Source organism: Octopus sinensis, linkage group LG1, assembly GCF_006345805.1.
Source record: "Octopus sinensis linkage group LG1, ASM634580v1, whole genome shotgun sequence".
Lineage (NCBI taxonomy): Eukaryota > Metazoa > Mollusca > Cephalopoda > Octopoda > Octopodidae > Octopus > Octopus sinensis.
In genome coordinates this window covers 115,227,506-115,249,813 of record NC_042997.1, presented here as the reverse complement: position 1 = coordinate 115,249,813, position 22,308 = coordinate 115,227,506, and the positions used below count along the sequence as shown (strand labels likewise).

General features: G+C 41.0%; 1 protein-coding gene across 1 annotated transcript; it reads left to right on the top strand.

The window, feature by feature from the left end:
- Window positions 1-87: 87 nt before the first annotated feature.
- Window positions 88-22,124, top strand: LOC115213654 (complement component 1 Q subcomponent-binding protein, mitochondrial). The gene is made up of 6 exons (XM_029782589.2): window positions 88-538; window positions 8,581-8,731; window positions 10,223-10,310; window positions 15,680-15,800; window positions 18,387-18,475; window positions 21,715-22,124. Exons 1-6 carry the CDS (start codon window positions 163-165, stop codon window positions 21,862-21,864), a joined length of 975 nt encoding a protein of 324 aa, XP_029638449.1. The 5' UTR covers window positions 88-162; the 3' UTR covers window positions 21,865-22,124.
- Window positions 22,125-22,308: the final 184 nt, after the last annotated feature.

The window sequence follows — 22,308 nt, the reverse complement described above, 5'->3', positions numbered from 1 at the left end:
TATATAACCATGTGTGGCTCCATTATCAGAATGGTTGAGCAAATAATAAATTAGCTCCACTCCCCAATTATCTGCCTTTAGTCACATCTCAGTTATCGTCCTTGAAAAACTACTTCAGCCGCTGACCTGAATATCGTGGCTTGAGGTTGTTTCAATCTAAAAATGTTTTCGGGTAGTCTAATACCTATTCGTTTACATAAGCAAGGAATTCAGCTAACCAAGATGACCTCCAATATAGTCCGACACTTCAGTAGTGGTCAGTATTGGCGAACAGCTTTCAAAATGCTTGAAAAAGGTGTTGGCCCCGTTAATGTAGGCAGTACTTCAAGTATAACCAAGGTGAATCAGTTTTGTAACCCATTCTTCAATGCAGCCAGATTTTATTCACGTTTCTCTTATTCTACGTCCAGTTCATCTGTTTCTATATTTCCATCTTTGACCGGTAAATTCATTTCTTCCACACCGCGGCTCTTCACCTCTCAACCTCAACTTGCCAATGTCACCTCAAGTCAGCATTACCGGCTGCTACACACAGAAGGTAAGAATTTCATGTTCAACTCCCCAAGCACATGTATACCATATATATATATATATATATATATATATGTATATAATCAAAATAAGCAACATGGATATCCTTGTTGCTTATTTTGATTATAATCACCCCATTTGATTTATATGGATAATACCATACCAAATTCTGGTCCTTTAACTTAAGTACCATATTCATCTGAATCTAAATTTTTGCTGAACTTATATATATATATACACACACACATACAACAGTATTTCTACACTTGTCGACAATTAACTAAAACTACCACGTAATGTTGATTGTCTTTCCACATGGAATTTTTCGAAAAGTCTGGAATTTTTGTTATATTTTGCTTTGTTTTTTTTTCCAATTCAGTTGGCATAGTTATGTAATTCTAATATATATATATATAATCCTATAATAACTAATTTTGTTCTACACAAGTACAATTTCGTGTGCATTAAAGGTCTGTTACATTATAATTACTTGTGGAGGGTGCTTCATTAAATAATCCTTTCCACGCCTTGTCCATACCACGTGGTTAACTCGCTTCCCTTTCAGCGATAATTCGCTTTAATTCTTCCACATATATTTTACCACATTTATTGAAGGATTCAATCAAACTGATTCCGTGTGTGACATCAAAGTATCATATTCAAATACTATATTGATTTTACGTATTAGAATTATTTCGTTACATGTTTCCTTAGCGCCGAATTTCAACAACCGGCATTGATGACCTATCTACGTTCAAGTAAACACCTTGTCCTCAATACATTCATTTCAATTACGATATTTTTTATCGATAGATAATAAAGTAGTTGTTTTAATTTTTCATGGTATGAGATAGAGTTTAGAAAATAAAACAGAAAAATGTATAAATTTATTGAATAATGCAGTGCACGTTGCCATGATGCAGGTGTGGTCGATGCCAAACTCACCACCTAAGATATTTTAATTAATTTTTTTTTTACAGTTGAATGAATAGTTACTGTTGCGTAAAATGTTTAAACGATGACGGCAGTGGTGAATGGCCAAATCGGTAGAATACTAGACAAAATGCCTTGTGGATTTGTTTAGTTATTTCCCTTTGCGTTCTGTGTTCGATTTCTACATGCGGTCGACCTTGCCCAGCATCTTGTATCCTTGAAGACAAGCGCACGTTTAGCGGCACCGAAATTTCGTCAGAATTTTGGGATAGCTGTCCCTCGAAGTCCCTGTACACTTTCCTTTTGTGGGAGAGGAAAAGCGGATTAATATCTAGTTAACACCCGGCCACCAAAAGACAAAAAATAGGTGTTTAAAAAAAAAAAATGTAGTAAACGAATCTGAAATCAAAATTTGCGGAAACGAACCGGGGGTGGGAGAGGACTTTCGGAAAATTCACACGATCTGATTTTTCCCCTCAACTTTCAGGAAAATGAATATCTTTTCATGAAATTTTATATAAATACCTTTCAAACGGCATAGATTACTCTTATAAGGAAATACACACACACATACTGTATACTAGCAATGCTTCCCGGCGTTATGACCTACAACTACATTGTATTACTTGTTCCCTTCTTTTGGGCAGAATCGGCACGGCTGATATATAGTGAACTGGATTACTGGCATAATTGAAGTTGTTTATTTAAAAGTAAAGGTGGGGAAGGTACAATTTGCATGGGTTTGCATGAAAGTGCTCTCTGTTCTTAAGAAGGATCACAAACTATATATTGTTTCATTGTGGGTCAATATGATTTTGCCCAGGAATCACATTTTCAAAATTTTTATTTCCCCCCATCCCCCCTGCAATCTCTTAATTTGCAGCTATTTTTCGAATTTTTTTTATCTCTGTAGAAAAATACAGAGATTACAAAAGTGGGAAATATACTTCTTTTTTTAAGTTTAATTTTTCTTAAAGAAACACTCGATGTCTCTTCCCTCACCTCGCCCACCCATCACCTCACTTTTCAAAAAGCTAAAAGCCTCCCAATGTTTCACTTTGCTAATTAGGAATGAGAGTGAGAACTCGGGTTCGAAATTTCCCCTAAGACACCTGATAAGCCGAAATGTGTTAACAACAAACAAGATGAGGACAAATATCCATCAATTGTAAATAATGTACATAATTCCTCATCTCTTAGATATAAAACCAGATGTAACTAATTCGGAGAAACATTACTTTCATTATTTACATATCATCACCCTTGTAATGCAGCACTTTGTAATTTTGGTTGAACCCTGGTCGTTGTAAAGCAGTGTCTTTCAAATAACTATAGCTGGTTGTTAAGATAACGTAGAAAATATGTAAATGAAAATAAAATTTATTTTGTAGCTGAATGCTTACTGAACCTTTTGATACCCCATATTTGCAATGCAGTTTTCAAATGCATAAGGAACATACACAAACTCTTTTGATATATGTATATATATATCATCATTATTGTCGTTTAACATCCGCTTTCCATGGGTTGGACGGTTTGACTGAGGGCTGGTGAACCAGAAGGCTGCACCAGACTCCAATCTTGATCCAGCAAAGTTTCTACAACTGGATGCCTTTCCTAATGCCAACCACTCCGAGAGTGTAGTGGGTGCTTTTACGTGCCACCAGGACAAGGGCCAGTCAGGCAGTACTGGCATCGACCACACACAAATGGTGCTTTTTATGTGCCACCTGCATAGGAGCCAGTCAAGGTATATATATAGATAGATATATACACACGCACACACACACACATATATATCACTTATGGGACCGTAGAATGGTGGGAAAATGCCTGAGAATGTCCATAACAAACACCATGGTTTGGCAATTGTTTTGTAGTTAAGTGATGGACATGTGGTTCACACAGCGGCAACCTATTGGCAGGTTTGGTGTGGGAGTGGAAATTGATGAAACTTTGATTGTTCGCAAAAAATATACAAATGGTCAACTTCTGAATCAAATGTGGTTGTTTGGCAGCAGAAAGAAGTGTGACAGCATCACACTTGTTTCTCTCATTCAACAATACATTAAACCTGGGAGAATAGTGTATAGTGATTCCTAGCCTGGCTATGTGTGTATAATTCTTTATAATCGTAATCTATGCTGTTTGAAAAGTATTTATATAAAATTTTATCATCATCATCGTTTAACGTCTGCTTTCCATGCTAGCATGGGTTGGACGATTTGACTGAGGACTGGCGAACCAGATGGCTGCACCAGGCTTCAATCTTGATCTGGCAGAGTTTCTACATCTGGATGCCCTTACTAACGCCAACCACTCCAAGATTCACGAGGGCCAGTCAGGCGGAACTAGCGACGTCCATGCTCAAATGGTGTTTTTTACGTGCCACCTGCACAGGAACCAGTCCCGCACGAGGGCAACGACCTTGCTCGAATGTTTTTTTCACATGCCAGTAAGGTGATGCTTGTAACGATCACACTCGAATGGTACTTTTTATGTGCCACCGGCACAGAAGCCAGTTAGCCGCTCTGGCAACGATCATGCTTGGATGGTGCTCTTAGCGCTCCACTAGCACGGATGCCAGTCATCGAACTTGATTTCGATTTCACTTGCCTCAACAGGTCTTTGCAAGTAGAGTTTAGTGTCATTAAAAGATATCCATTTCCTGAAAGTTATGAGGGAAATAATCGGATCATGTGAATTTTCCCCATAAATTTCTTTGTAATTGTAATCTATGCCATTTGAAAGGTATTTATATAAAATTTCCTAAAAGTTATGAAGGGGAAAAATCAGGTTGTGTGGATTTTCCAAAAGTCCCTTCCTCACCCCCAGGTTCATTTGCCTAAATTTTGGTTTTCATATTTATTTACTACACACTTTTTTACATCTATTACTTATCTTGCTCATTTAAACAAGAACAAGAGACGTCACTGAACATATTTGGATCTTATTAGATCTCCTTTGTATGTGACACAGATTTCACTGCACCAACCAGAGCTCTGACGAGAGATTCACTGAAGTTGATGTACACGAGAAGTTGTAGAAAGCTAGTTTACAAATATATTACTGAGGTTACCAGCTTAATGAACAGTAATTCATATTAACATATTTGGGTTGTGATGGACAGGCATATGTGTTACCAATCATTCGCCTTTCTACTACAGAATCTAGATTCTTGGTGACCCCTTTAGCATTCAAATTGGCTTTATCTGGCCTAAATATTCTACCTATTTAAAGGTTTGAACCTGCCAGATGCAGCCTCTCACACCTACCCAACAACATCCTTCTAAACATAAGCAATCACATGAAAACTTCAAAGCTGTAAGATGTCTGATTAATTCACAATAATGTGAATAAATAAGTATTAAATTTGACAGAATAATCTGAATGCTAAAGGACTAAGACCAAGTATATCGTCTCAGAAATTGGAAACTTTATGGGTGCAGGCATGGCTGTGTGGTTAACAAGCTTGCTCTTCAACCTTGTCTCCAAGTTCAATCCTACTGCATGACACCTTGGGCAAATGTCTACTATAGCCCAAGGCTATCCAGAGCCTTGTGAGTGGATTTTCAGATGAAAATTTACAGGAACTCCATTGTATATGTGTGTCCGTCCATCCCTGTTTTAACATCATGTGATGATTATAAATGAGCCTCACTGCCATATTGGTGATGTAATTAATTTCTCAGTCTTTTGTGAAAAACCTGACTAGTCTAGTCTTTCAATAGCTCAGTATAATCATCAGTGTGAGCCACATCTATTGGTGATTGCAGTATTTCTCTGACTACTGGTTGACCCTGGCCATTGCTCTATTTTGGATTTTTCTGCCCAGCATCTTGTGCACCTTATCGTTGACAGTTCTTCCACCAAGGTTTCATACTTGCTATGCAGGTAACCAGAGCCCCATTTGCCAGTTTGGGTTCAACATCAACCTGCCCACCTTGTGTAACCCTGCTAGGTCGACTTTGCCTTTCATCCTTTTGGGGTCGATAAATTAAGTACCAGTTACACACTGGGGTCAATGTAATCGACTTAATCCCTTTGTTTGTCCCCTCTGTGTTTAGCCCCTTGTGGGTAGTAAAGAAATAGAAATATTACCTTACCAGGAAACAGGTGAATGTTGGCTGAAGAAAATCTGCTCCAGCAAATTCTGTCTGATGGCATGCAAGCATAGGAAAGGGGTCATTGAATAGCAATGTATCCTGAAGCCCTCATCGCCAGTCCCCTTCTATCATCCTCATCACCCCCAGTCACTTTGTTTCCACTACAACACTCTTCCTCTTCTGCATCCCACTCTCTTACCATCCCTCATCACATTGCTTTGAACCAACAGACACGTTTAGAGTATCTTTTATGTGTTACAGTCATTGGACTGTGGCCATGCTGCAGCACAGCCTTGAGAAATTTTAGTCAAATGAATCGACCCCCAATACTTATTTTTTTTACAACCCAGTACTTATTTTATTGATCTCTTAACCGAACTGCTAAGTTACAGGAATGTAAACACCAGTTATCAAGTGGTAGGTGTGGTAGAGGACACACACACTCAATGGGCTTCTTTCAGTTTCCATCTACCAAATCCACTAACAAGGCTTTGGTCATTCTGAGGCTATAGTAGAAGACACTTGTCTTACTACACAACCACTCCCCCTTTCCTCTTTCATTGTACCAGGCAACCTCTCTCATGCTGGTGTAACAATAAAATGCACCCAGCACACTCTGAAATGGTTGGGAACAGGTGTAGAAAGTTAGTGTTAAATCAAGGGGACCTTGTAGTTTGATTGAGGGCATGGCTGGTGCCTAATAAAATGCACCCAGTACACTCTGTAAAGGGGTTAGTGATGGAAAGGGCATCCATAGAACTGAAATGTTCAAGCAGAGCATGGTTCTCTGAGGCATCTCTGAAAGCAGTGATGTATGTTTTTGCCTTGTGAGTGAATTTGGTAGGTGAAAATTGTACAAAGCTTGTCGTGCATGCATTGCCTGGCCCATGTAAGCATAAGAAAGTGGATGTTGAAATGACAAGATATATGTGTGTGTATATCATCATGGACGATTTGACTGAGGACTGGCGAACCAAATGGCTGCACCAGGCTCCAATCTTGATCAGGCAGAGTTTCTACAGCTGGATGCCCTTCCTAATGCCAACCACTCCGAGAGTGTAGTGGATGCTTTTATGTTCCACCGGTACAAGGGCCAGTCAGGCGGTACTGGCAACGTCCACGCTCAAATGGTGCTTTTTATGTGTCACCTGCACAGGAGCCAGTCCAGCGGCACTGGCAACGACCTCACTCGAATGTTTTTCACGTGCCACCAGCACAGGTGCTAGTAAGGCAACACAGGTAACGATCACACTCGAATGGTGTTTTTAACGTGCCATCGGTTCGGGGGCCAGTTTGTTGCTCTGACCCCGATCTCACTCGTATGGTACTCTTAGCGCTCCACTAGCACGGATGCCAGTCATCGAATTTGATATATATATCTCGTCAATTTGACATCCACTTTCTAATGCTCACATGGGCCAGATATATACACTGATTACTCACCATATCGCAGTTCACCTATCATGCTCTCAGTACGTCACAGATTTTTCTGGCTAATATATATACATGTATATCATGGCCTCCTCAGTATATCACAGGTTTTTGCAACCTATAGGTGTTTATATTTTTTCAGATTTTAATTATTTCTGTGGTAAATTAAGCATTTTCATGCCTACAAATTAAATGAAAATACAGAACAGTACTGCACTGTATAACACACTAATTACAATATATTAAAAGAAAATACGTAGTGTACTGTAGATAGTAAACAAAGAATCACACGTACTGTATGGAAAACGAAACTACGGAGGTAAAAAAAAGAGATGTGGACACCCTTAAGAACGTGGGGAGAGTTTATAAAAGCTTAAATATATAAAAATTAAAAAAATAAATATATACAAATTATAAAAATAATTTTTTTAAATATGCAATGCTGACTCTACTTAGTGGATTTTCACCTATCGTGCGGTGTTTTGAAATGTAACACCCATGATAGTCGAGGGATTACTGTGTGTGTGTGTTGATATTTTATAAGCAATCACCATGCATTGACTTAGAAATGGTCTAATATTAGGACATATAAGCCCTTCATAGAAAAAAGTAGGGTTTGCCATCCCATGTGTATGGCAAACCCTACTTTTTTCTATGCCCCAATATTAGACTCTTTACCTCAGTCAGTGCATGATTGCTTATAAGCTTTAAGCTTATAGAATATTAATCACTTTCAGATTGTAAAATTCAGCACCACTTACTGAATAATCTCGGAAAACACACACATAGCAATGATATCAAAAATAATCTTCCAAGAGCTAACTATTTTGATAGTAGCTGGAGACTACTACTACTACAGCAATCTAAAGAAGAACCTTTTATATTAAAATTTCTTGTTGATTTATGTTCTAAATATCATCTTAATGTTGACAGTTATTTTAGTAAATTCTTCATTTTAAAAACTGAAATAAGGCAGTTTATTACAAACTGGTAACAAAGGGTTTTAAATTGTTGTTTAGCCCAAGTCAATCCTCAGGTGGATCATTTTATATATTTATATATATATATAGGCATAGGAGTGGCTGTGTGGTAAGTAGCTTGCTTACCAACAACATGGTTCTGGGTTCAGTCTCACTGCATGTCACCTTGGGCAAGTGTCTTCTACTATAGCCTCGTGCCGACCAAAGCCTTGTGAGTGGATTTGGTAGATGGAAACTGAAAGAAGCCCGTCGTATGTATGTTTGCGTGTCTGTGTTTGTCTCCATAACTTAGCAGTTCGGCAAAAGAGAACCGATAGAATAAGTACTAGGCTTACAAAGAATAAGCTCTGGGATTGATTTGCTCGACTAAAGGCCGTGCTCCAGCATGGCCACAGTCGAATGACTGAAACAGGTAAAAGAGTATATATATTTTCCTAAGTATTGTAGTGTGTCCTTGACTATTATTTGTGTCCTTTTTTGCTTTAAGATGGTGGAGTGATATTTGGATGCTACTTCTAACCTGACAAGTCCCTTTGTGGAACTGTTAAAAATATAAAGTAGATAATGTTTTTTTCTTTTTCTTTTTTTTCTCCCTATAGTTGATGCTGAACTCTCCAGATTTTTAGAGAAAGAAATCAGTCTTGGCCAAAATACAAAAAAATATCCCGCCAAACTTCCAGTAATTGACGGATTTGACATTGTTACAGACAACGCCAAAATCACTCTAACAAAGACTTTAGGCAATGAAACGTAAGTTTGACAAAGCATTATATTACCAATTTATGCTTATTTACTAACCTGGATTGGGTAGTTGTAATACCGACGTTAAGTTTTAACATGGTTGAGCTGGCTCTGACGAATGAGTTCACCACATCCCTCATCCAAATGCTGACCACATCTGGTGGTCATCAGCAGTCAACAATTTATAACACAAAACTGATAAAGAAAGAATTTTATGTAAGGACTGCAGCATCCGTGGGGGCCAAACAGGATCCTGGCTAACTCCTGAAGAAACGAATGCTTTTCACAATTCCTTCTATTTCCTATGCTTTGTATACCAAGGGGTGCTGAAAAGTTCCAGGTTTTGGGTACAGGAAAATGCAGGAGGATCAGTTAATTATGATTTTATTCAACATATTCCCCTCTCAGATTCACACACTTACTGCAGCGGTCCTTCAGTTTTTCTAAGCCATGTTAAAGAACTAGGAAGGTTGGGCCTCTGTCCAGGCCTTTCGCGAGACCCTGAAAGCCAGGAACTTTTCAGCACCCCATTGTATATTTACACACACACACACACACACACACATATATTTCACTTAGGTGTTGCGATTTTAACCTTTTTGTAACTGTATTTATTTTGAGATGCTCTGTGTTTCTTTCAATTAATTTTAAATATAACAAGAGCTTAGTAAAATAACTTAGTTATCATTAATCTAGTGTTAGGAACATAAATTGTGACTAAGGTTTGGTGAAAGACTTTCATTCAAAACTTATGAAAACAAGATATTTGTACTCAGAGCCAGAGTCGGTTTCAGGCAGGTTGGTAATGAAAGGGTTAATAGCTCGGTGTAGAACTCAATATACACGTGTTTCAGAAAACTGCAAGGTGTTACTCAGACGTTCAACTATGAGTCTCCCATATTTTATAGTGGAAACAGTTATAAGCTAACAGAGTTCATTAGATAATTATCTATTCTTTTGTCATCTTTTTTCTTTTATACATGTGTGTGTATTTATATATATATATATATATATATATATTTTATTTATTTATGCGCCCTTTTCAAGCCTAGCCCGGTTTCTATGGCGTGTGTGTTCCCCCCAGCTGGACGGGACACCAGTCCATTGCAGCGTTACTCAAGAAACAGGAAGAAAGAGTGAGAGAAAGTTGGGTTGAAAGACTACAACAGGGGTCACCACCACACCCTGCCGGAGCCTTGTGGAGCTTTAGGTGTTTTCGCTCAATAAACTCACACAACACCCGGTCTGGGAATCGAAATCGCGATCCTCCGACAGCTAGTCCACTGCCCTAACCACTGGGCCATTGCGCCTCCACATATATATATATACACACATGCGCACCCACGTTTCTGTATACCCACGTTTCTGTATGTTAGTGATGTGTTCACTGTTATTGTAGGGCTCTGCCAGATTGATCTAGTTTAGATCCCTAATTCTCTCTTCATTAAATATGGTCGATTTCGTATTCGATTATCGATGTTGTCTTTTATTGTGTTTCAGAATTACTATCAATTTGAACATAAACCATTCTGTTGATGCCGATGAAGCCGAAGTTGTCAACGAGTCCCAAGATGAAGATGTAACCCAGGTACTCTTTCATACAAGTCAACATAGCAATAACAAAAAAAAAAGTCATATTTGTCTCCCTTTGATCTGTTTTTAACACAACAATTCCATCAGAGATTTTTTTTTATCTCAGGACAAATAACTGCAGTAACCGGCCTATCAAGTGTGTATACATTCAGTATAATACACAGATAGCTATTTTAATTACTGCCTCAATTGCTTATACTAGACTTTTTTTTAATCAGCTGTATGGTTATTTGCAACATCAGTGAATGTTCTATTCACTTATTCCTCTCACAGACAATTCCCCAGCTGAGCACAAGTGCCATTGAAAGGGGCAAAATGCATCTGGCACTCTTGCTGGTTGCTACGGAGATGAACTTTCTTCCTGCCCTCTAATTATTCTGTTTTTGATGCAAGTCCATCAGAGGTGTTATCTCAAGACAAATACTGCAGTAATTGGCCTATTGATGGTGTATATATACATTGTGATACATTGATTGCTGTTTTTAATTTAATACTGCCTTAGTCACATGTGTCAGATTCATAAAACTAAATAACCCTATCATTTAGGAAGTGGCCTTGCTGAATATCATCATCATTTCATGTCAGGTTTTTCATGTTTATAATGGTTGAGCAAGTTGATTTCAACACTAGTACCTTCCCACTTATTTTGCTCCATAATCATCTATTTTGTACACCCCAGAATTCTGAGCTCACCCATTACCATTTCTTCATTCTTGAATTAAAAAAAAAAGTGTCAAGTGATCCAACTGCAAACATGGAAATATTAAATGTTAAAATGGTATTCCTCCCTACCTCACACACCTGGCTTTGCCAGCTTCACTCAAACCGTCTAACCCATGCCAGCATGGAAAATAGATGTCGAATGTTGATGATGATATACATACACACACACACATCGTCATCATTTAATGTCTGTTTTCCAAACAGGCATGGCTTGGGTGGTTTGCCAAGAACTGGCAAGCCAGAGGGCTGCACCAGGTTCCATAGTCTTGACATGCTTTCTACAGTTGGATGCCCTGCCTAACACCAACCACTTTACAGAGTGTACTCTTTTACTTGCTTCAGTCACACACATCATCACCATCGTTTAGCGTCCGCTTTCCTTGCTAGCATGGGTTGGACGGGTCAACTGGGGTCTGTGAAGCTGGAAGGCTTCGTCAGGCCCAGTCAGATCTGGCAGTGTTTCTACGGCTGGATGCCCTTCCTAACGCCAACCACTCCGCGAGTGTAGTGGGTGTTTTTTACGTGCCACCTGCACAGGTGCCAGACAGAGCTGGCGAACGGCCACGAACGGATGGTGCTTTTACGTGTCACCGGCACGGGGCCAGGCGATGCTGGCAACGGACACGAATGGATGGTGCTTTTACGTGCCACCGACACGGGGCCAGACAGAGCTGGCAAACGGCCACGAACGGACGGTGCTTTTACATGTCACCGGCACGGGGGCCAGCCGAGGCTGGCAACGGACGCGAACGGATGGTGCTTTTACGTGCCACCGACACGGTTGCCAGACAGAGCTGGCAAACGTCCACGAGCGGACGGTGCTTTTACGTGTCACCGGCACGGGGGCCAGACAAGGCTGACAGCGGACACGAACGGATGGGTCACTTAACCCCTGCTTTCTGATATATGATTTGATTTTGATTGTTCTCACTGGTTTTGCCGGGTCTTCTCACGTACAGCATACTTCCATAGGTCTCGGTCTCTGGTCATTTCTTTGGTGAGACCTAGAGTTCGAAGGTCGTGCTTCACCACCTCGACCCAGGTTTTCCTGGGTCTACCTCTTCCACAGGTCCCCTCAACTGCTAGGGTGTGGCACTTTTTCACACACCTATCTTCATCCATTCTCACCACATGACCATACCAGCGCAATCGTCTCTCTTGCACACAACATCTGATTCCTCTTAGGTCCAACTTTTCTCTCAAGGTACTTACACTCTGTCGACTATGAACACTGACATTACACATCCAACGGAGCATACTAGCTTCATTTCTCGCGAGCTTACGCATGTCCTCAGCAGTCACGGCCCATGTTTCACTGCCATGTAGCATGGCTGTTCGTACACATGCATCATACAGTCTGCCTTTTACTCTGAGCGAGAGGCCTTTAGTCACCAACAGAGGTAAGAGCTCCCTAAACTTTGCCCAGGCTATTCTTACTCTAGCCGTTACACTTTCAGCACACCCACCCCCACTACTGACTTGGTCACCAAGATAACGGAAGCTATCAACTACTTCTAGTTTTTCCCCCTGGAAAGTGACGGAAGTTGTTTTCTGCAGATTTTCAGAGGTTAATGCTCCCGAGCATCTGCCACATACAAAAACCATCTTCCTAGTTAGCCTTCCTATGACATTGCTGCACCTCTTATGTGTCCATAGCTTACACTTGGTGCATCTTATAGAGTTTCTACCTACACCTTTTCTACAGATCGAGCAGGGCCATCTACCTGAAGGCGTTTGTGATTTGTCTACCTTCCTACTTATTAGGACTTTGGTTTTAGCTAGGTTGACTCTAAGGCCCTTCGATTCTAAACCATGCTTCCACACCTGAAACTTCTTCTCCAGTTCTGATAATGACTCAGCAATTAGAGCAAGGTCATCAGCATAGAGGAGCTCCCAGGGGCATCCTGTCTTGAATTCCTCCGTTATTGCCTGGAGGACTATGATAAATAGGAGGGGGCTGAGGACTGAGCCTTGGTGGACCCCTACCTCTACCCGGAATTCTTCACTGTACTCATTGCCAACCCTCACCTTACTAGCAGCGTCCCTGTACATGGCTTGCACAGCTCTCACTAACCATTCATCTATTCCTAGTTTCCTCATTGACCACCATATGAGGGATCGGGGGACCCTGTCGAAGGCTTTCTCCATGTCAACAAAAGCCAGGTACAGGGGCTTATCTTTGGCTAGGTATTTCTCCTGCAGCTGCCTTACCAGGAATATAGCATCAGTGGTACTTTTCCCTGGCACGAAACCAAACTGCATCTCATCTAAACTAACTCTCTCTCTAATTAGTTGGCTTATGACCCTCTCTGTAACCTTCATCACCTGATCCAACAGCTTGATACCTCTGTAATTATTTGTATCTAGGGCATCACCTTTACCTTTGTAGCAGTTGACTATTATGCTGCTACACCAGTCATTGGGTATGACTCCTTCATGTATCACCTGATTAACTATACAGGTGACTAGGCTATAGCCGACACTACCAGATATTTTGAGCATCTCTGCAGTGATGCCTGATGGGCCTGGGGCTTTCCCTGTCTTCATGCTTCTAATTGCCTTAGCTACTAAGGAACTATCAACCCTGATAGCTGGTCCCTCTGTTGGGTCAACGTTCGGAAGACTCTCTTTATCCCATTCATTTTCTTTATTCAGCAACCTTTCATAGTGGCGTCTCCAAGCCTCTCTCTTTGCATCCTCGTTTAGCGCAAGTGAACCATCTTCCATGCGAACACACTTCTCTCCCACCACATCACAATTCTCTCTCACACACTGTCTTGCAACGCGAAACACCTCCAGTCTTTGGTCCTCACGGCGCAGAACATTGGCACATTTTTTCTAATCTGCCTCCCCTCTGGCTAGATAGACCTGTCTCCTAGCTTCCCTTTTAGCAGTCTGATACAATTCCCTGCTACCACCATTCTTCCAGTGCTTCCAAGTCTGTCTCTTTTCTCTAATAGCCCTGTCTACGACACTGTTCCACCACCACGTTACCTTGGGACGAGAGGGGACTTTGCACCAGCCACAGATCTGGTCAGTGGCTCTCAGCAGGTTGTCCCTTAGAAACGTCCAGTTGTCCTCTACCCCATGTGATACTCTATCCCCTTCTACTTCGTCAAAGGCTTCAAGTAACATGTCTCTAAATCTCTGTCCATTCACATGATCCTTAAGCTTCCAGATCCTTCTTCTCCATGTTGGTCGTCTTCTGGTTGTCCTCCTACTCCTGATCCTAAAGTCACTAACTACCAGTCTATGTTGTGGGGTGCATTCTTCGCCTGGGAAGGTTTTGGCATTTATAAGTAGCCATCTCTCCCTTTGCCTGGCAAGGATGTAGTCAATTTGGCTGGTATGTTGGCCTGATCGGTAGGTGACTAGGTGGCTGGTAGGTTTCCTGAAGTTAGTGTTGCAAATCATAAGATTATTTGCATCGCAGAACTCCAGCAGCCTGGTTCCCTCCTCGTTGCGGGAACCAGAGCCATAGCCTCCATGTACGCCGTGGAAGCCCCCAGCATGTCGTCCAACGTGACCATTGAAGTCACCAGCCACAAAGAGAAGGTCTCTGTCGTTCGTCAACGAGGTAGTCTGCAGTAGAGTGTCATAGAATCGGTCTTTCTGTCCATCAGGTAGCCCCGACTGAGGAGCATAGGCTGATATAATGGTTGCTAAACTATGATGAAGCGCTAATCTAATCTTAAGTATTCTGTCGCATACTCTGATTACCTCAATTACTTTATATATATGACAGGCTTCTTTCAGTTTCTGTCTGCCAAATCCACCCACAAGGCTCTGATCGGTCCGAGGCTATAGTAGAAGACACTTGCCCAAGGTGCCACGCAGTGGGACTGAACCCAGAACCATGTGGTTGGTAAGCAAGCTACTTACCACACAGTCACTCCTGCACTCCTAAAAAGGGCCATTTTACAATGCTAAAAAGCAATCTAAGCTCTCTCGCCACGGATACAACAGGCAAGCTGGATGTCCTTGGGCATGATGGGAAGTGGCCTTGCTGTGTGCTGGGTGCATTTTTTGTAGTGCTGGCACAGGTGCTTTCTTATGTGGTACTAGCTTGGGTGTTTTTTTGGTGGCACTGACAAATATGTGTATATATACATACACATCTGATGGGCTTCCATACAGTTTCAAAATAAAGTTACAATTGAAGAGACATTTGCCTGAAGGAGCTATGCAGGGGATTGAATGAGATCCATGAGATTGGGAAGGCTTGCCTATCATTCATCATCACACATCTGTTTACCATGCTAGCATGGGTTGGACAGTTTGACAGAAACCGGCAAGCCAGCAGACTATGCTAATCTCTGTCTGCTTTGGGGCCCCTTCCTAATGCCAATTTTACAGAATGTATTGAGTGCTTTTTAGGTGGCACCAGTGCAGTCACCAAATAACTTGCAGGCCAAGGAGGTGACTTTGTGCCAGGTGCTGAAAGGAGCTTAAAGAATGATAGAGGAACAGTTATAGGTGTCTTGCTGTAGAGGATGGACTTGGTTATTTCATTTGGGGAAGCTGGGAGGGAGGGGTTGTAAATATTAATGAGAATATTTTACCGTGGTTAAGTCTTGAAAAGTTCTGTGATTTAGGCTTATTCTTATCTGAAATCTGTTTATTTGCTTTCTTCTTTTACAGATGGTTTCTCGTCCTCCATTCACTGTGGATATCAACCAAGGTGGCACTGAGACGTTTGCTCTTCAATGTTCTTTTCCAACAGATATCGATGATGACCTTGCAGGAAAGGATGACGCTATGGGTAAGCAAAACAACAGATGTTCTTTTAACACCAAAAGAAATTATTACACAATGTTATTCAGAATCTGTCATGTGTGTAGATGTGAGGTGCGGTGTTGTAGTTTGCTCATTTTGCAATTCATTTTAAAACTATTTATTCATTTCATTATACTCTTTTGCTTGTTTCAGTCATTTGACTGTGGCCATGCTGGAGCACCGCCTTTAGAAATGGAATGCTTACATCACCTAAGTTTCACAAGCGGTCACCCATCTGAGTACTAACTAGGCTCAATGTTGCTTAACTTTGGTGATCGGACGAGAACCGGTGGGCAGTAGGGTCGGTCCACCCCAGGCAGCACTTTTCGTCCTGTTGTAAGCTATTGCTGTAGGCAATGTGTTTTTTGTGGAGTCCTGGGTGGCAGACACTCTAGCTACGTTAGTGGAACACACTATTTAACCCTTTTAGCATTTAATCTGGCCCTATCCAGCTCAAATATTCTACCTGTTCTGTCTTCAAAATAGTCAGATTCAACCTCTTACATCTATCCTACAATGTAATTCTGAAAATAAACAATTACATCATCAAAATATTAAAGCTATGAAATGATGCATGATTAATTCTTCATTAGCATTGTCATTTAACGTCCATTGTCTGTGCTGGTATGGGTTGGATGGTTTGACAGGAGCGGGGTCTGTTTTGGCACCTTTTTTATGGATGCCCTTCCTAATATCATTTAACATTCATTGTTCATGTTGGCATAGGTTGGGCAGTTTGACAGGATCTGGCCAGGCAGAAGCCTGCACCAGACTCCAGTCTGACTTGGTGTAGTTCAAGGCGGCGTGCTGGCAGACACGTTAGTGCGCCGGCCGAAATGCATACTGGTATTTCATCTGCCGCTATGTTCTGAGTTCAAATTCTGCCGAGGTCGACTTTGCCTTTCATCCTTTCGGGGTCGATTAAATAAGTACCAGTTACGCACTGGGGTCGATATAATCGACTTAATCCGTTTGTCCTTGTTTGTCCTCTCTGTGTTCAGCCCCTTGTGGGTAAAGAAATAGGTATAGTTTCTACGGTTGGATGCCCTTCCTAATGCCAACCACTCTGAGAGTGTAATGAGTGCTTTTCCATTCCCCCAGCATGGGTGCCATTTGCATGACCCCAGTATCTGCTACGATTGCAATTTTACTTGGCTTGATGGGTCTTCTCAAGCACAACACAATGCCAAAGGCCTCAGTCATTCATTAAATACACACACACACGTATTATACATGGTGCATAATTCAATGTTAAGACCTGGTCGAGTGTCCAGTGGTTTAACGTTTGTTCTAGTCTATGATGATAATTTCCCTTTGCAGTTCTAAGGCTAATAAAACATGTCTAACACCAGGTCTACCATAATTGTTCTTCTCTCACACATTGCATATGTAAGACTATACTATCCAATGTCTCTCCCTTTTCAAGAACATGTTATGTAATCTGAGGGTGATTTGTTTGCTGTTTCTCACAGGTTATCACACAACAGCTCACACTCTTCTTTTCCTTTAACCCTTTCGTTACTGTATTTATTTTGAGATGCTCCTTGTTTCCTTCAATTAATTTTAAATCTAACAAAGGATTTGGTAAAATAACTTAGTTATCATTAAACTGGTATTAGGAACATAAATTGTGACTAAGGTTTGGTGAAAGACTTTCATTCAAAACTTATGAAAACTAGACATTTGTACTATAGAGCCAAAGCCAGTTTCAGCCATGTTGGTAATGAACGGGTTAAAGAAATCTGGGTTTAAAATCTCACTTTGCTACTATGGAACCTGTTGTGTGGCACCTCAGGCAAATGTCTTTTTCTGTTAGCTTCAGGTCAACCCATATCCTGTGTGTGAAATCGAATAGATGGAAGCTGTACAGAAGCCTGACATGTAGATTGTATCTATTTCAAAGGTATTATCTGGTACAGTGTCACTAATTCTACCTGAGAAAGGTACACATGTCTGTGGACTATTCAGCCAGACGTGAATTCAGGAGCAGATAATTCAGTTGAGAATGAACGACTGAATATTCATTATTAAATATTGGAGGTCAGGTATGGCTGTGAGGTAAGAGGTTTGCTTCCAACCACATGGTTGTGGGTTCAGTCCTACTTCATAGAACCTTGGGCAAGTGTTTTCCACTATAACCTCAGGCTGACCAGTGTTTTGTGAGTGGATTTGGTAGGCAGAAATTGAAAGAAGCTAGTGTATATGTCAGCAGAGGTAGAGAATATGCACACCACCCATTTTCAGCATAACCCTAACCCTAAACACCAGGTGTGTGTATTCTTTACCTTCACCGTTTATGTCCCCCACCACTGCTTGATAACCAGTGTTGGTGTGTTTACATTCCCTTAAACTTAGCAGGCTTTAGAGACTGATAAAATAAATACCAGACTTAAAAACAAAAATAAGTATTGGGGTTGATTGTTAGGCTAAAAAATTCTTCAAGGTGGCGCCCCAGCATGGCCGTAGCCTAATGACTGAAACAAGTAAAAGTTAAGTCCAACCATCCATAATTTTACTTAAAAATTGTTTCAATTGATTAACTATTGTAATTATTGGTTTTCGTTTCTTTCAGTTGACCAATTTCAAATTGATGAAGTAACTCTCCATGAGGGCGACTGGAACGATAAAATGTACAGTCTTGGGGCTGAAACAATGGATGGGGTAAATAAAATCCTTTTCTTCCTTATCACTTCATCTTCCTTCCTCATCTACTCCCATTTCCTTCACACACACACACTCCACTAACTGATATACACTGCCTCTGTCTCAGTCCCCATCTCTTATCATCTGTCAAATACTTTTCACATTCTTGTGAACCTACACATTCACCCTTTCTGTTCCTCTATCTCTATTCTCTTCATATTCACCTTGTACCTTGAGAGTATGCCCTCACCATCTCATTCCCACTGCAGAAGTCATGTATTCTCCTCTTCAGCAAGACACCTCGTCATCATCATTTAATCTCCGTTTTCCATGCTAGCATGGGTTGGACGATTTGAATGAGGAATGGCGAGCCAGATGACTGCACCAGGCCCCAATCTGATCTGGCAGGGTTTCTACAGCTGGATGTCCTTCCTAACGCCAGAGAGTGTAGTGGGTGCTTTTACGTGCTACTGGCATGAGGGCAAGTTAAGCGGTACTGGCAACAGCCACGCTCAAATGGTGATTTTTATGTGCCACCAGCATGGAAGCCAGTTAGCTGCTCTGGCAACGATCACGCTCGGTGCTCTTAGCACTCCACTAGCACGGATGCCAGCCATCAAATTTGATTTCGATGTTCCTGTATTATACTTTCACTTTCTTCAATACTACACATCCCATTCAGTTCACTCTCTGAAGTGGTTGACATTACGAAAGGCATCCGACTGTAGAAACCATGCCAAAGTAGGCATTGGAGCTTTGCTTCATTGGTTTCTGTTGAACCAGCCAAAACGGGACATAAAATGATATCTCATTTAGTAGAGATTGGAAATTCTAATTTAAATATTTAGCAAAACATTTCATTCAAGCTATTATTTACAGCTGCATTTGCATTTGAGGTTTATTGTTTATAGTCAACTTGTTTACAAACTTTTGTTACTTTTTTTTTGCATTGCTTTCTTTCAACTTTAAAAATAAGGAAGAATTAAAATAACTGAAGCTGGTGCCATTAAAAAGCACCCAGTACACTCTGTAAAGTAGCTGGCATTAGGAAGGGCATCCAGTTGTAGAAACCATGTCAAAACAGACAATTGGAGCCTGATACATAACCTGGCCTTACCAGGTTCTATCAAACTGTCCAACCCATACCAGCATAGAAAACCTATTGAACTATGGTGATGATGAACATATTAGAAAAGGGTGAAGTAGGTTCATGGCTCGCAGGACGGCCTGCTGTGCTAACCTCAGATCGTAGAGTAACCCGCTGTTCTTGAGGAGGCCTACACCAACATCAAAATAAAAATCAAATGGAAATTGTAGTTAAGATACCCGTGCTGGTGAAATGTAAAAAGCACCGCCTGAACGTGGCAGATGCCAGTGCCGCCTGACTGGTGTCCCTGTCGATGACACATAAAAGCACCATCCGATCATGGCCGTTTGCCAGCCTCCCCTGGCCCCTGTGCCGGTGGCACTTAAAAAGACACCCACTACACTCACGGAGTGGTTGGCGTTAGGAAGGACATCCAGCTGTAGAAACACTGCCAAATCAGACTGGAGCCTGGTGCAGCCTCCTGGCTTCCCAGTCCCCGGTCGAACCGTCCAACCCATGCTAGCATGGAAAACAGATGTTAAACGATGATGATGATGTTTTGCTATACATCTAGGAGGGGAGTGGGGCATGTCGGACAGTTTGGTATCAAATAGATTAAACTATTTTATTTTTGTTACATCATCCAACCCATGTCATTATCATTTTAATGTTTGCTCTTCAATGCTTGCATGGCTCAAACCAAAAGTTGTTGAGGTCAAGGTTTTCTACAACCAGATATTCTTGTTGCTGCCGACCATGACCCTGTTTACATCATCATCATCGTTTAATGTCTGCTTTCCATGCTCGCATGGGTTGGACAATTTGACTGGGGACTGGCAAACCAGATGGCTGTGCCAGACTCGAATCTGATCTGGGCGAGTTTCTACAGCTGGATGCCCTTCCTAGCGAACCAACCACTCCAAGAGTGTAGTGGGTGCTTTTAAAGTGCCACCGGCACAAGGGCCAGTCTGGCAGTACTGGCAACGGCCACGCTCAGAAATGGTGTTTATTATGTGCCACCTGCACAGGAGTCAGTCCAGCAGCACTAGCAACGACCTCACTCAAATGTTTTGTTCACGTGCCAGTGAGGCGATGCTGACAACGATCACGCTCAAATGGTGCCCTTTATGTGCCAGACAGCCGCTCTGGCAGTGATCCTGCTTGGATGGAGCTATTAGTGCCCCACTGGCATGGGTGCCAGTCATCCAATTTGGTTACATGTAAGATATTTCTGAGTCCTTTGAACATGAACACTTCTATGACCTGACATGTTTTCATTGAAATCATGAAGCTACGTGAGAATGCATGATTAATGATTAATTCCAAACAATGTAAATCATTAAACATTATATTGTGGACAGATTGATGTGAATAATGCTAAAGGGTTAAAATTCAAAGCAACATTTACTCTTTTACTTGTTTGTCATTTGACTGTGGCCATGCTGGAGCACCGCCTTTAGTCAGGCAAATCAACCCCAGGACTAGTACTTATTCTATTGGTCTCTTTTGCTGAACTGCTAAGTTATGGGGATGTAAACACCAGCATCAGTTGTCAAGCGATGTTGAGGAGACACACAAACACACACATATATATATATATATATATATATATTATATATATATATATATATACACACACACACACACACACACATATATACGATGGGCTTCTTTCAGTTTCTGTCTACCAAATCCACTCACAAGGCTTTGGTTGGCCCGAGGCTATGGTAGAAGACACTTGCCCAAGGTGCCACACAGTGGGACTGAACCCAGAAAACCATGCAGTTCATAAGCAAGCTACTTGCCACGCAGCCACTCCTACGCCTATTGTTGTAACCATTTTTTAATTTCTTCTACTCCCAGGTTTAACCCTTTAGTGTTCAGATTATTCTGTCAAATGTGATGTTTGTTTATTTAAAATGGTTTGAATTAATCCTGCATTATCTTGTAGTTTAGAGATTTCGGTGATGTGATTTTTTAGCTTTAGAATGACATGGTAGGGCTGAGGTGAGAGGCGAGATCTGGTCAGTTTCAATACAAAACAGGTTAAATATTTTGGCCGGATATGGCCGGTTTGAATGCTAAAGAGTTAAATGATTTTATAATGTTAAAATACTTCTACGAGATGTTTACCGAGGAATTTCATATTGTAATTATTTTCTTTTGATAGAATCTTTATGACCTGCTTATGGATATGCTCGACGAACGTGGAATCAATGATGAGTTCATTAACCAATTGATGGATTTCTGTACCGTTTACGAACACAAGAGATATTTATCCTTCCTCAATGGAATCAAACGGTTTGTTGATAAAAAATAATTGTTACCGATGCTAATTGAGCCACTGAGTGTTATTTTTTGATTTAGTTGTTTATACACTGTAGTTGTCAGTGTATATAAGTGAATAAAGGTTTTGAAATATAAATTGAAACATTTTCAAAAAGAAATGGCCAAAACACAGAAACAAACAAACAAACAATAAAGGAAAGGCTTAGAAAAGCCGGTGTAAATGGTGTGAATGAAAAAGCATTATTTCAACCGTGTAGATGTATTGTGATGTAATGAAATAAAATTTTTCCTGAAGTTGACTTCCTTTCTTCCATTTTTCTCATAATTTCATATGCCTATCATCATCATTATCATCATCATTTAACATCCTCCTTCATCATCATTATCATCATTTAACATCCATCTTCCATGCTGGCATGGGTGGGACAGTTTGACAGGAGCTGGCTAGGCAGGAGACTGCACGATGAGTCTGTAT

Excerpts from the sequence above, each read along its gene's own strand:
- LOC115213654 (XM_029782589.2), top strand. The coding sequence starts at position 163 with ATGTTTTCGGGTAGTCTAATACCTATTCGTTTACATAAGCAAGGAATT. Across the intron at positions 8,732-10,222 it reads AAGACTTTAGGCAATGAAAC|AATTACTATCAATTTGAACA; the intron begins GTAAGTTTGACA and ends ATTGTGTTTCAG. Across the intron at positions 18,476-21,714 it reads GGGCTGAAACAATGGATGGG|AATCTTTATGACCTGCTTAT; the intron begins GTAAATAAAATC and ends TTCTTTTGATAG.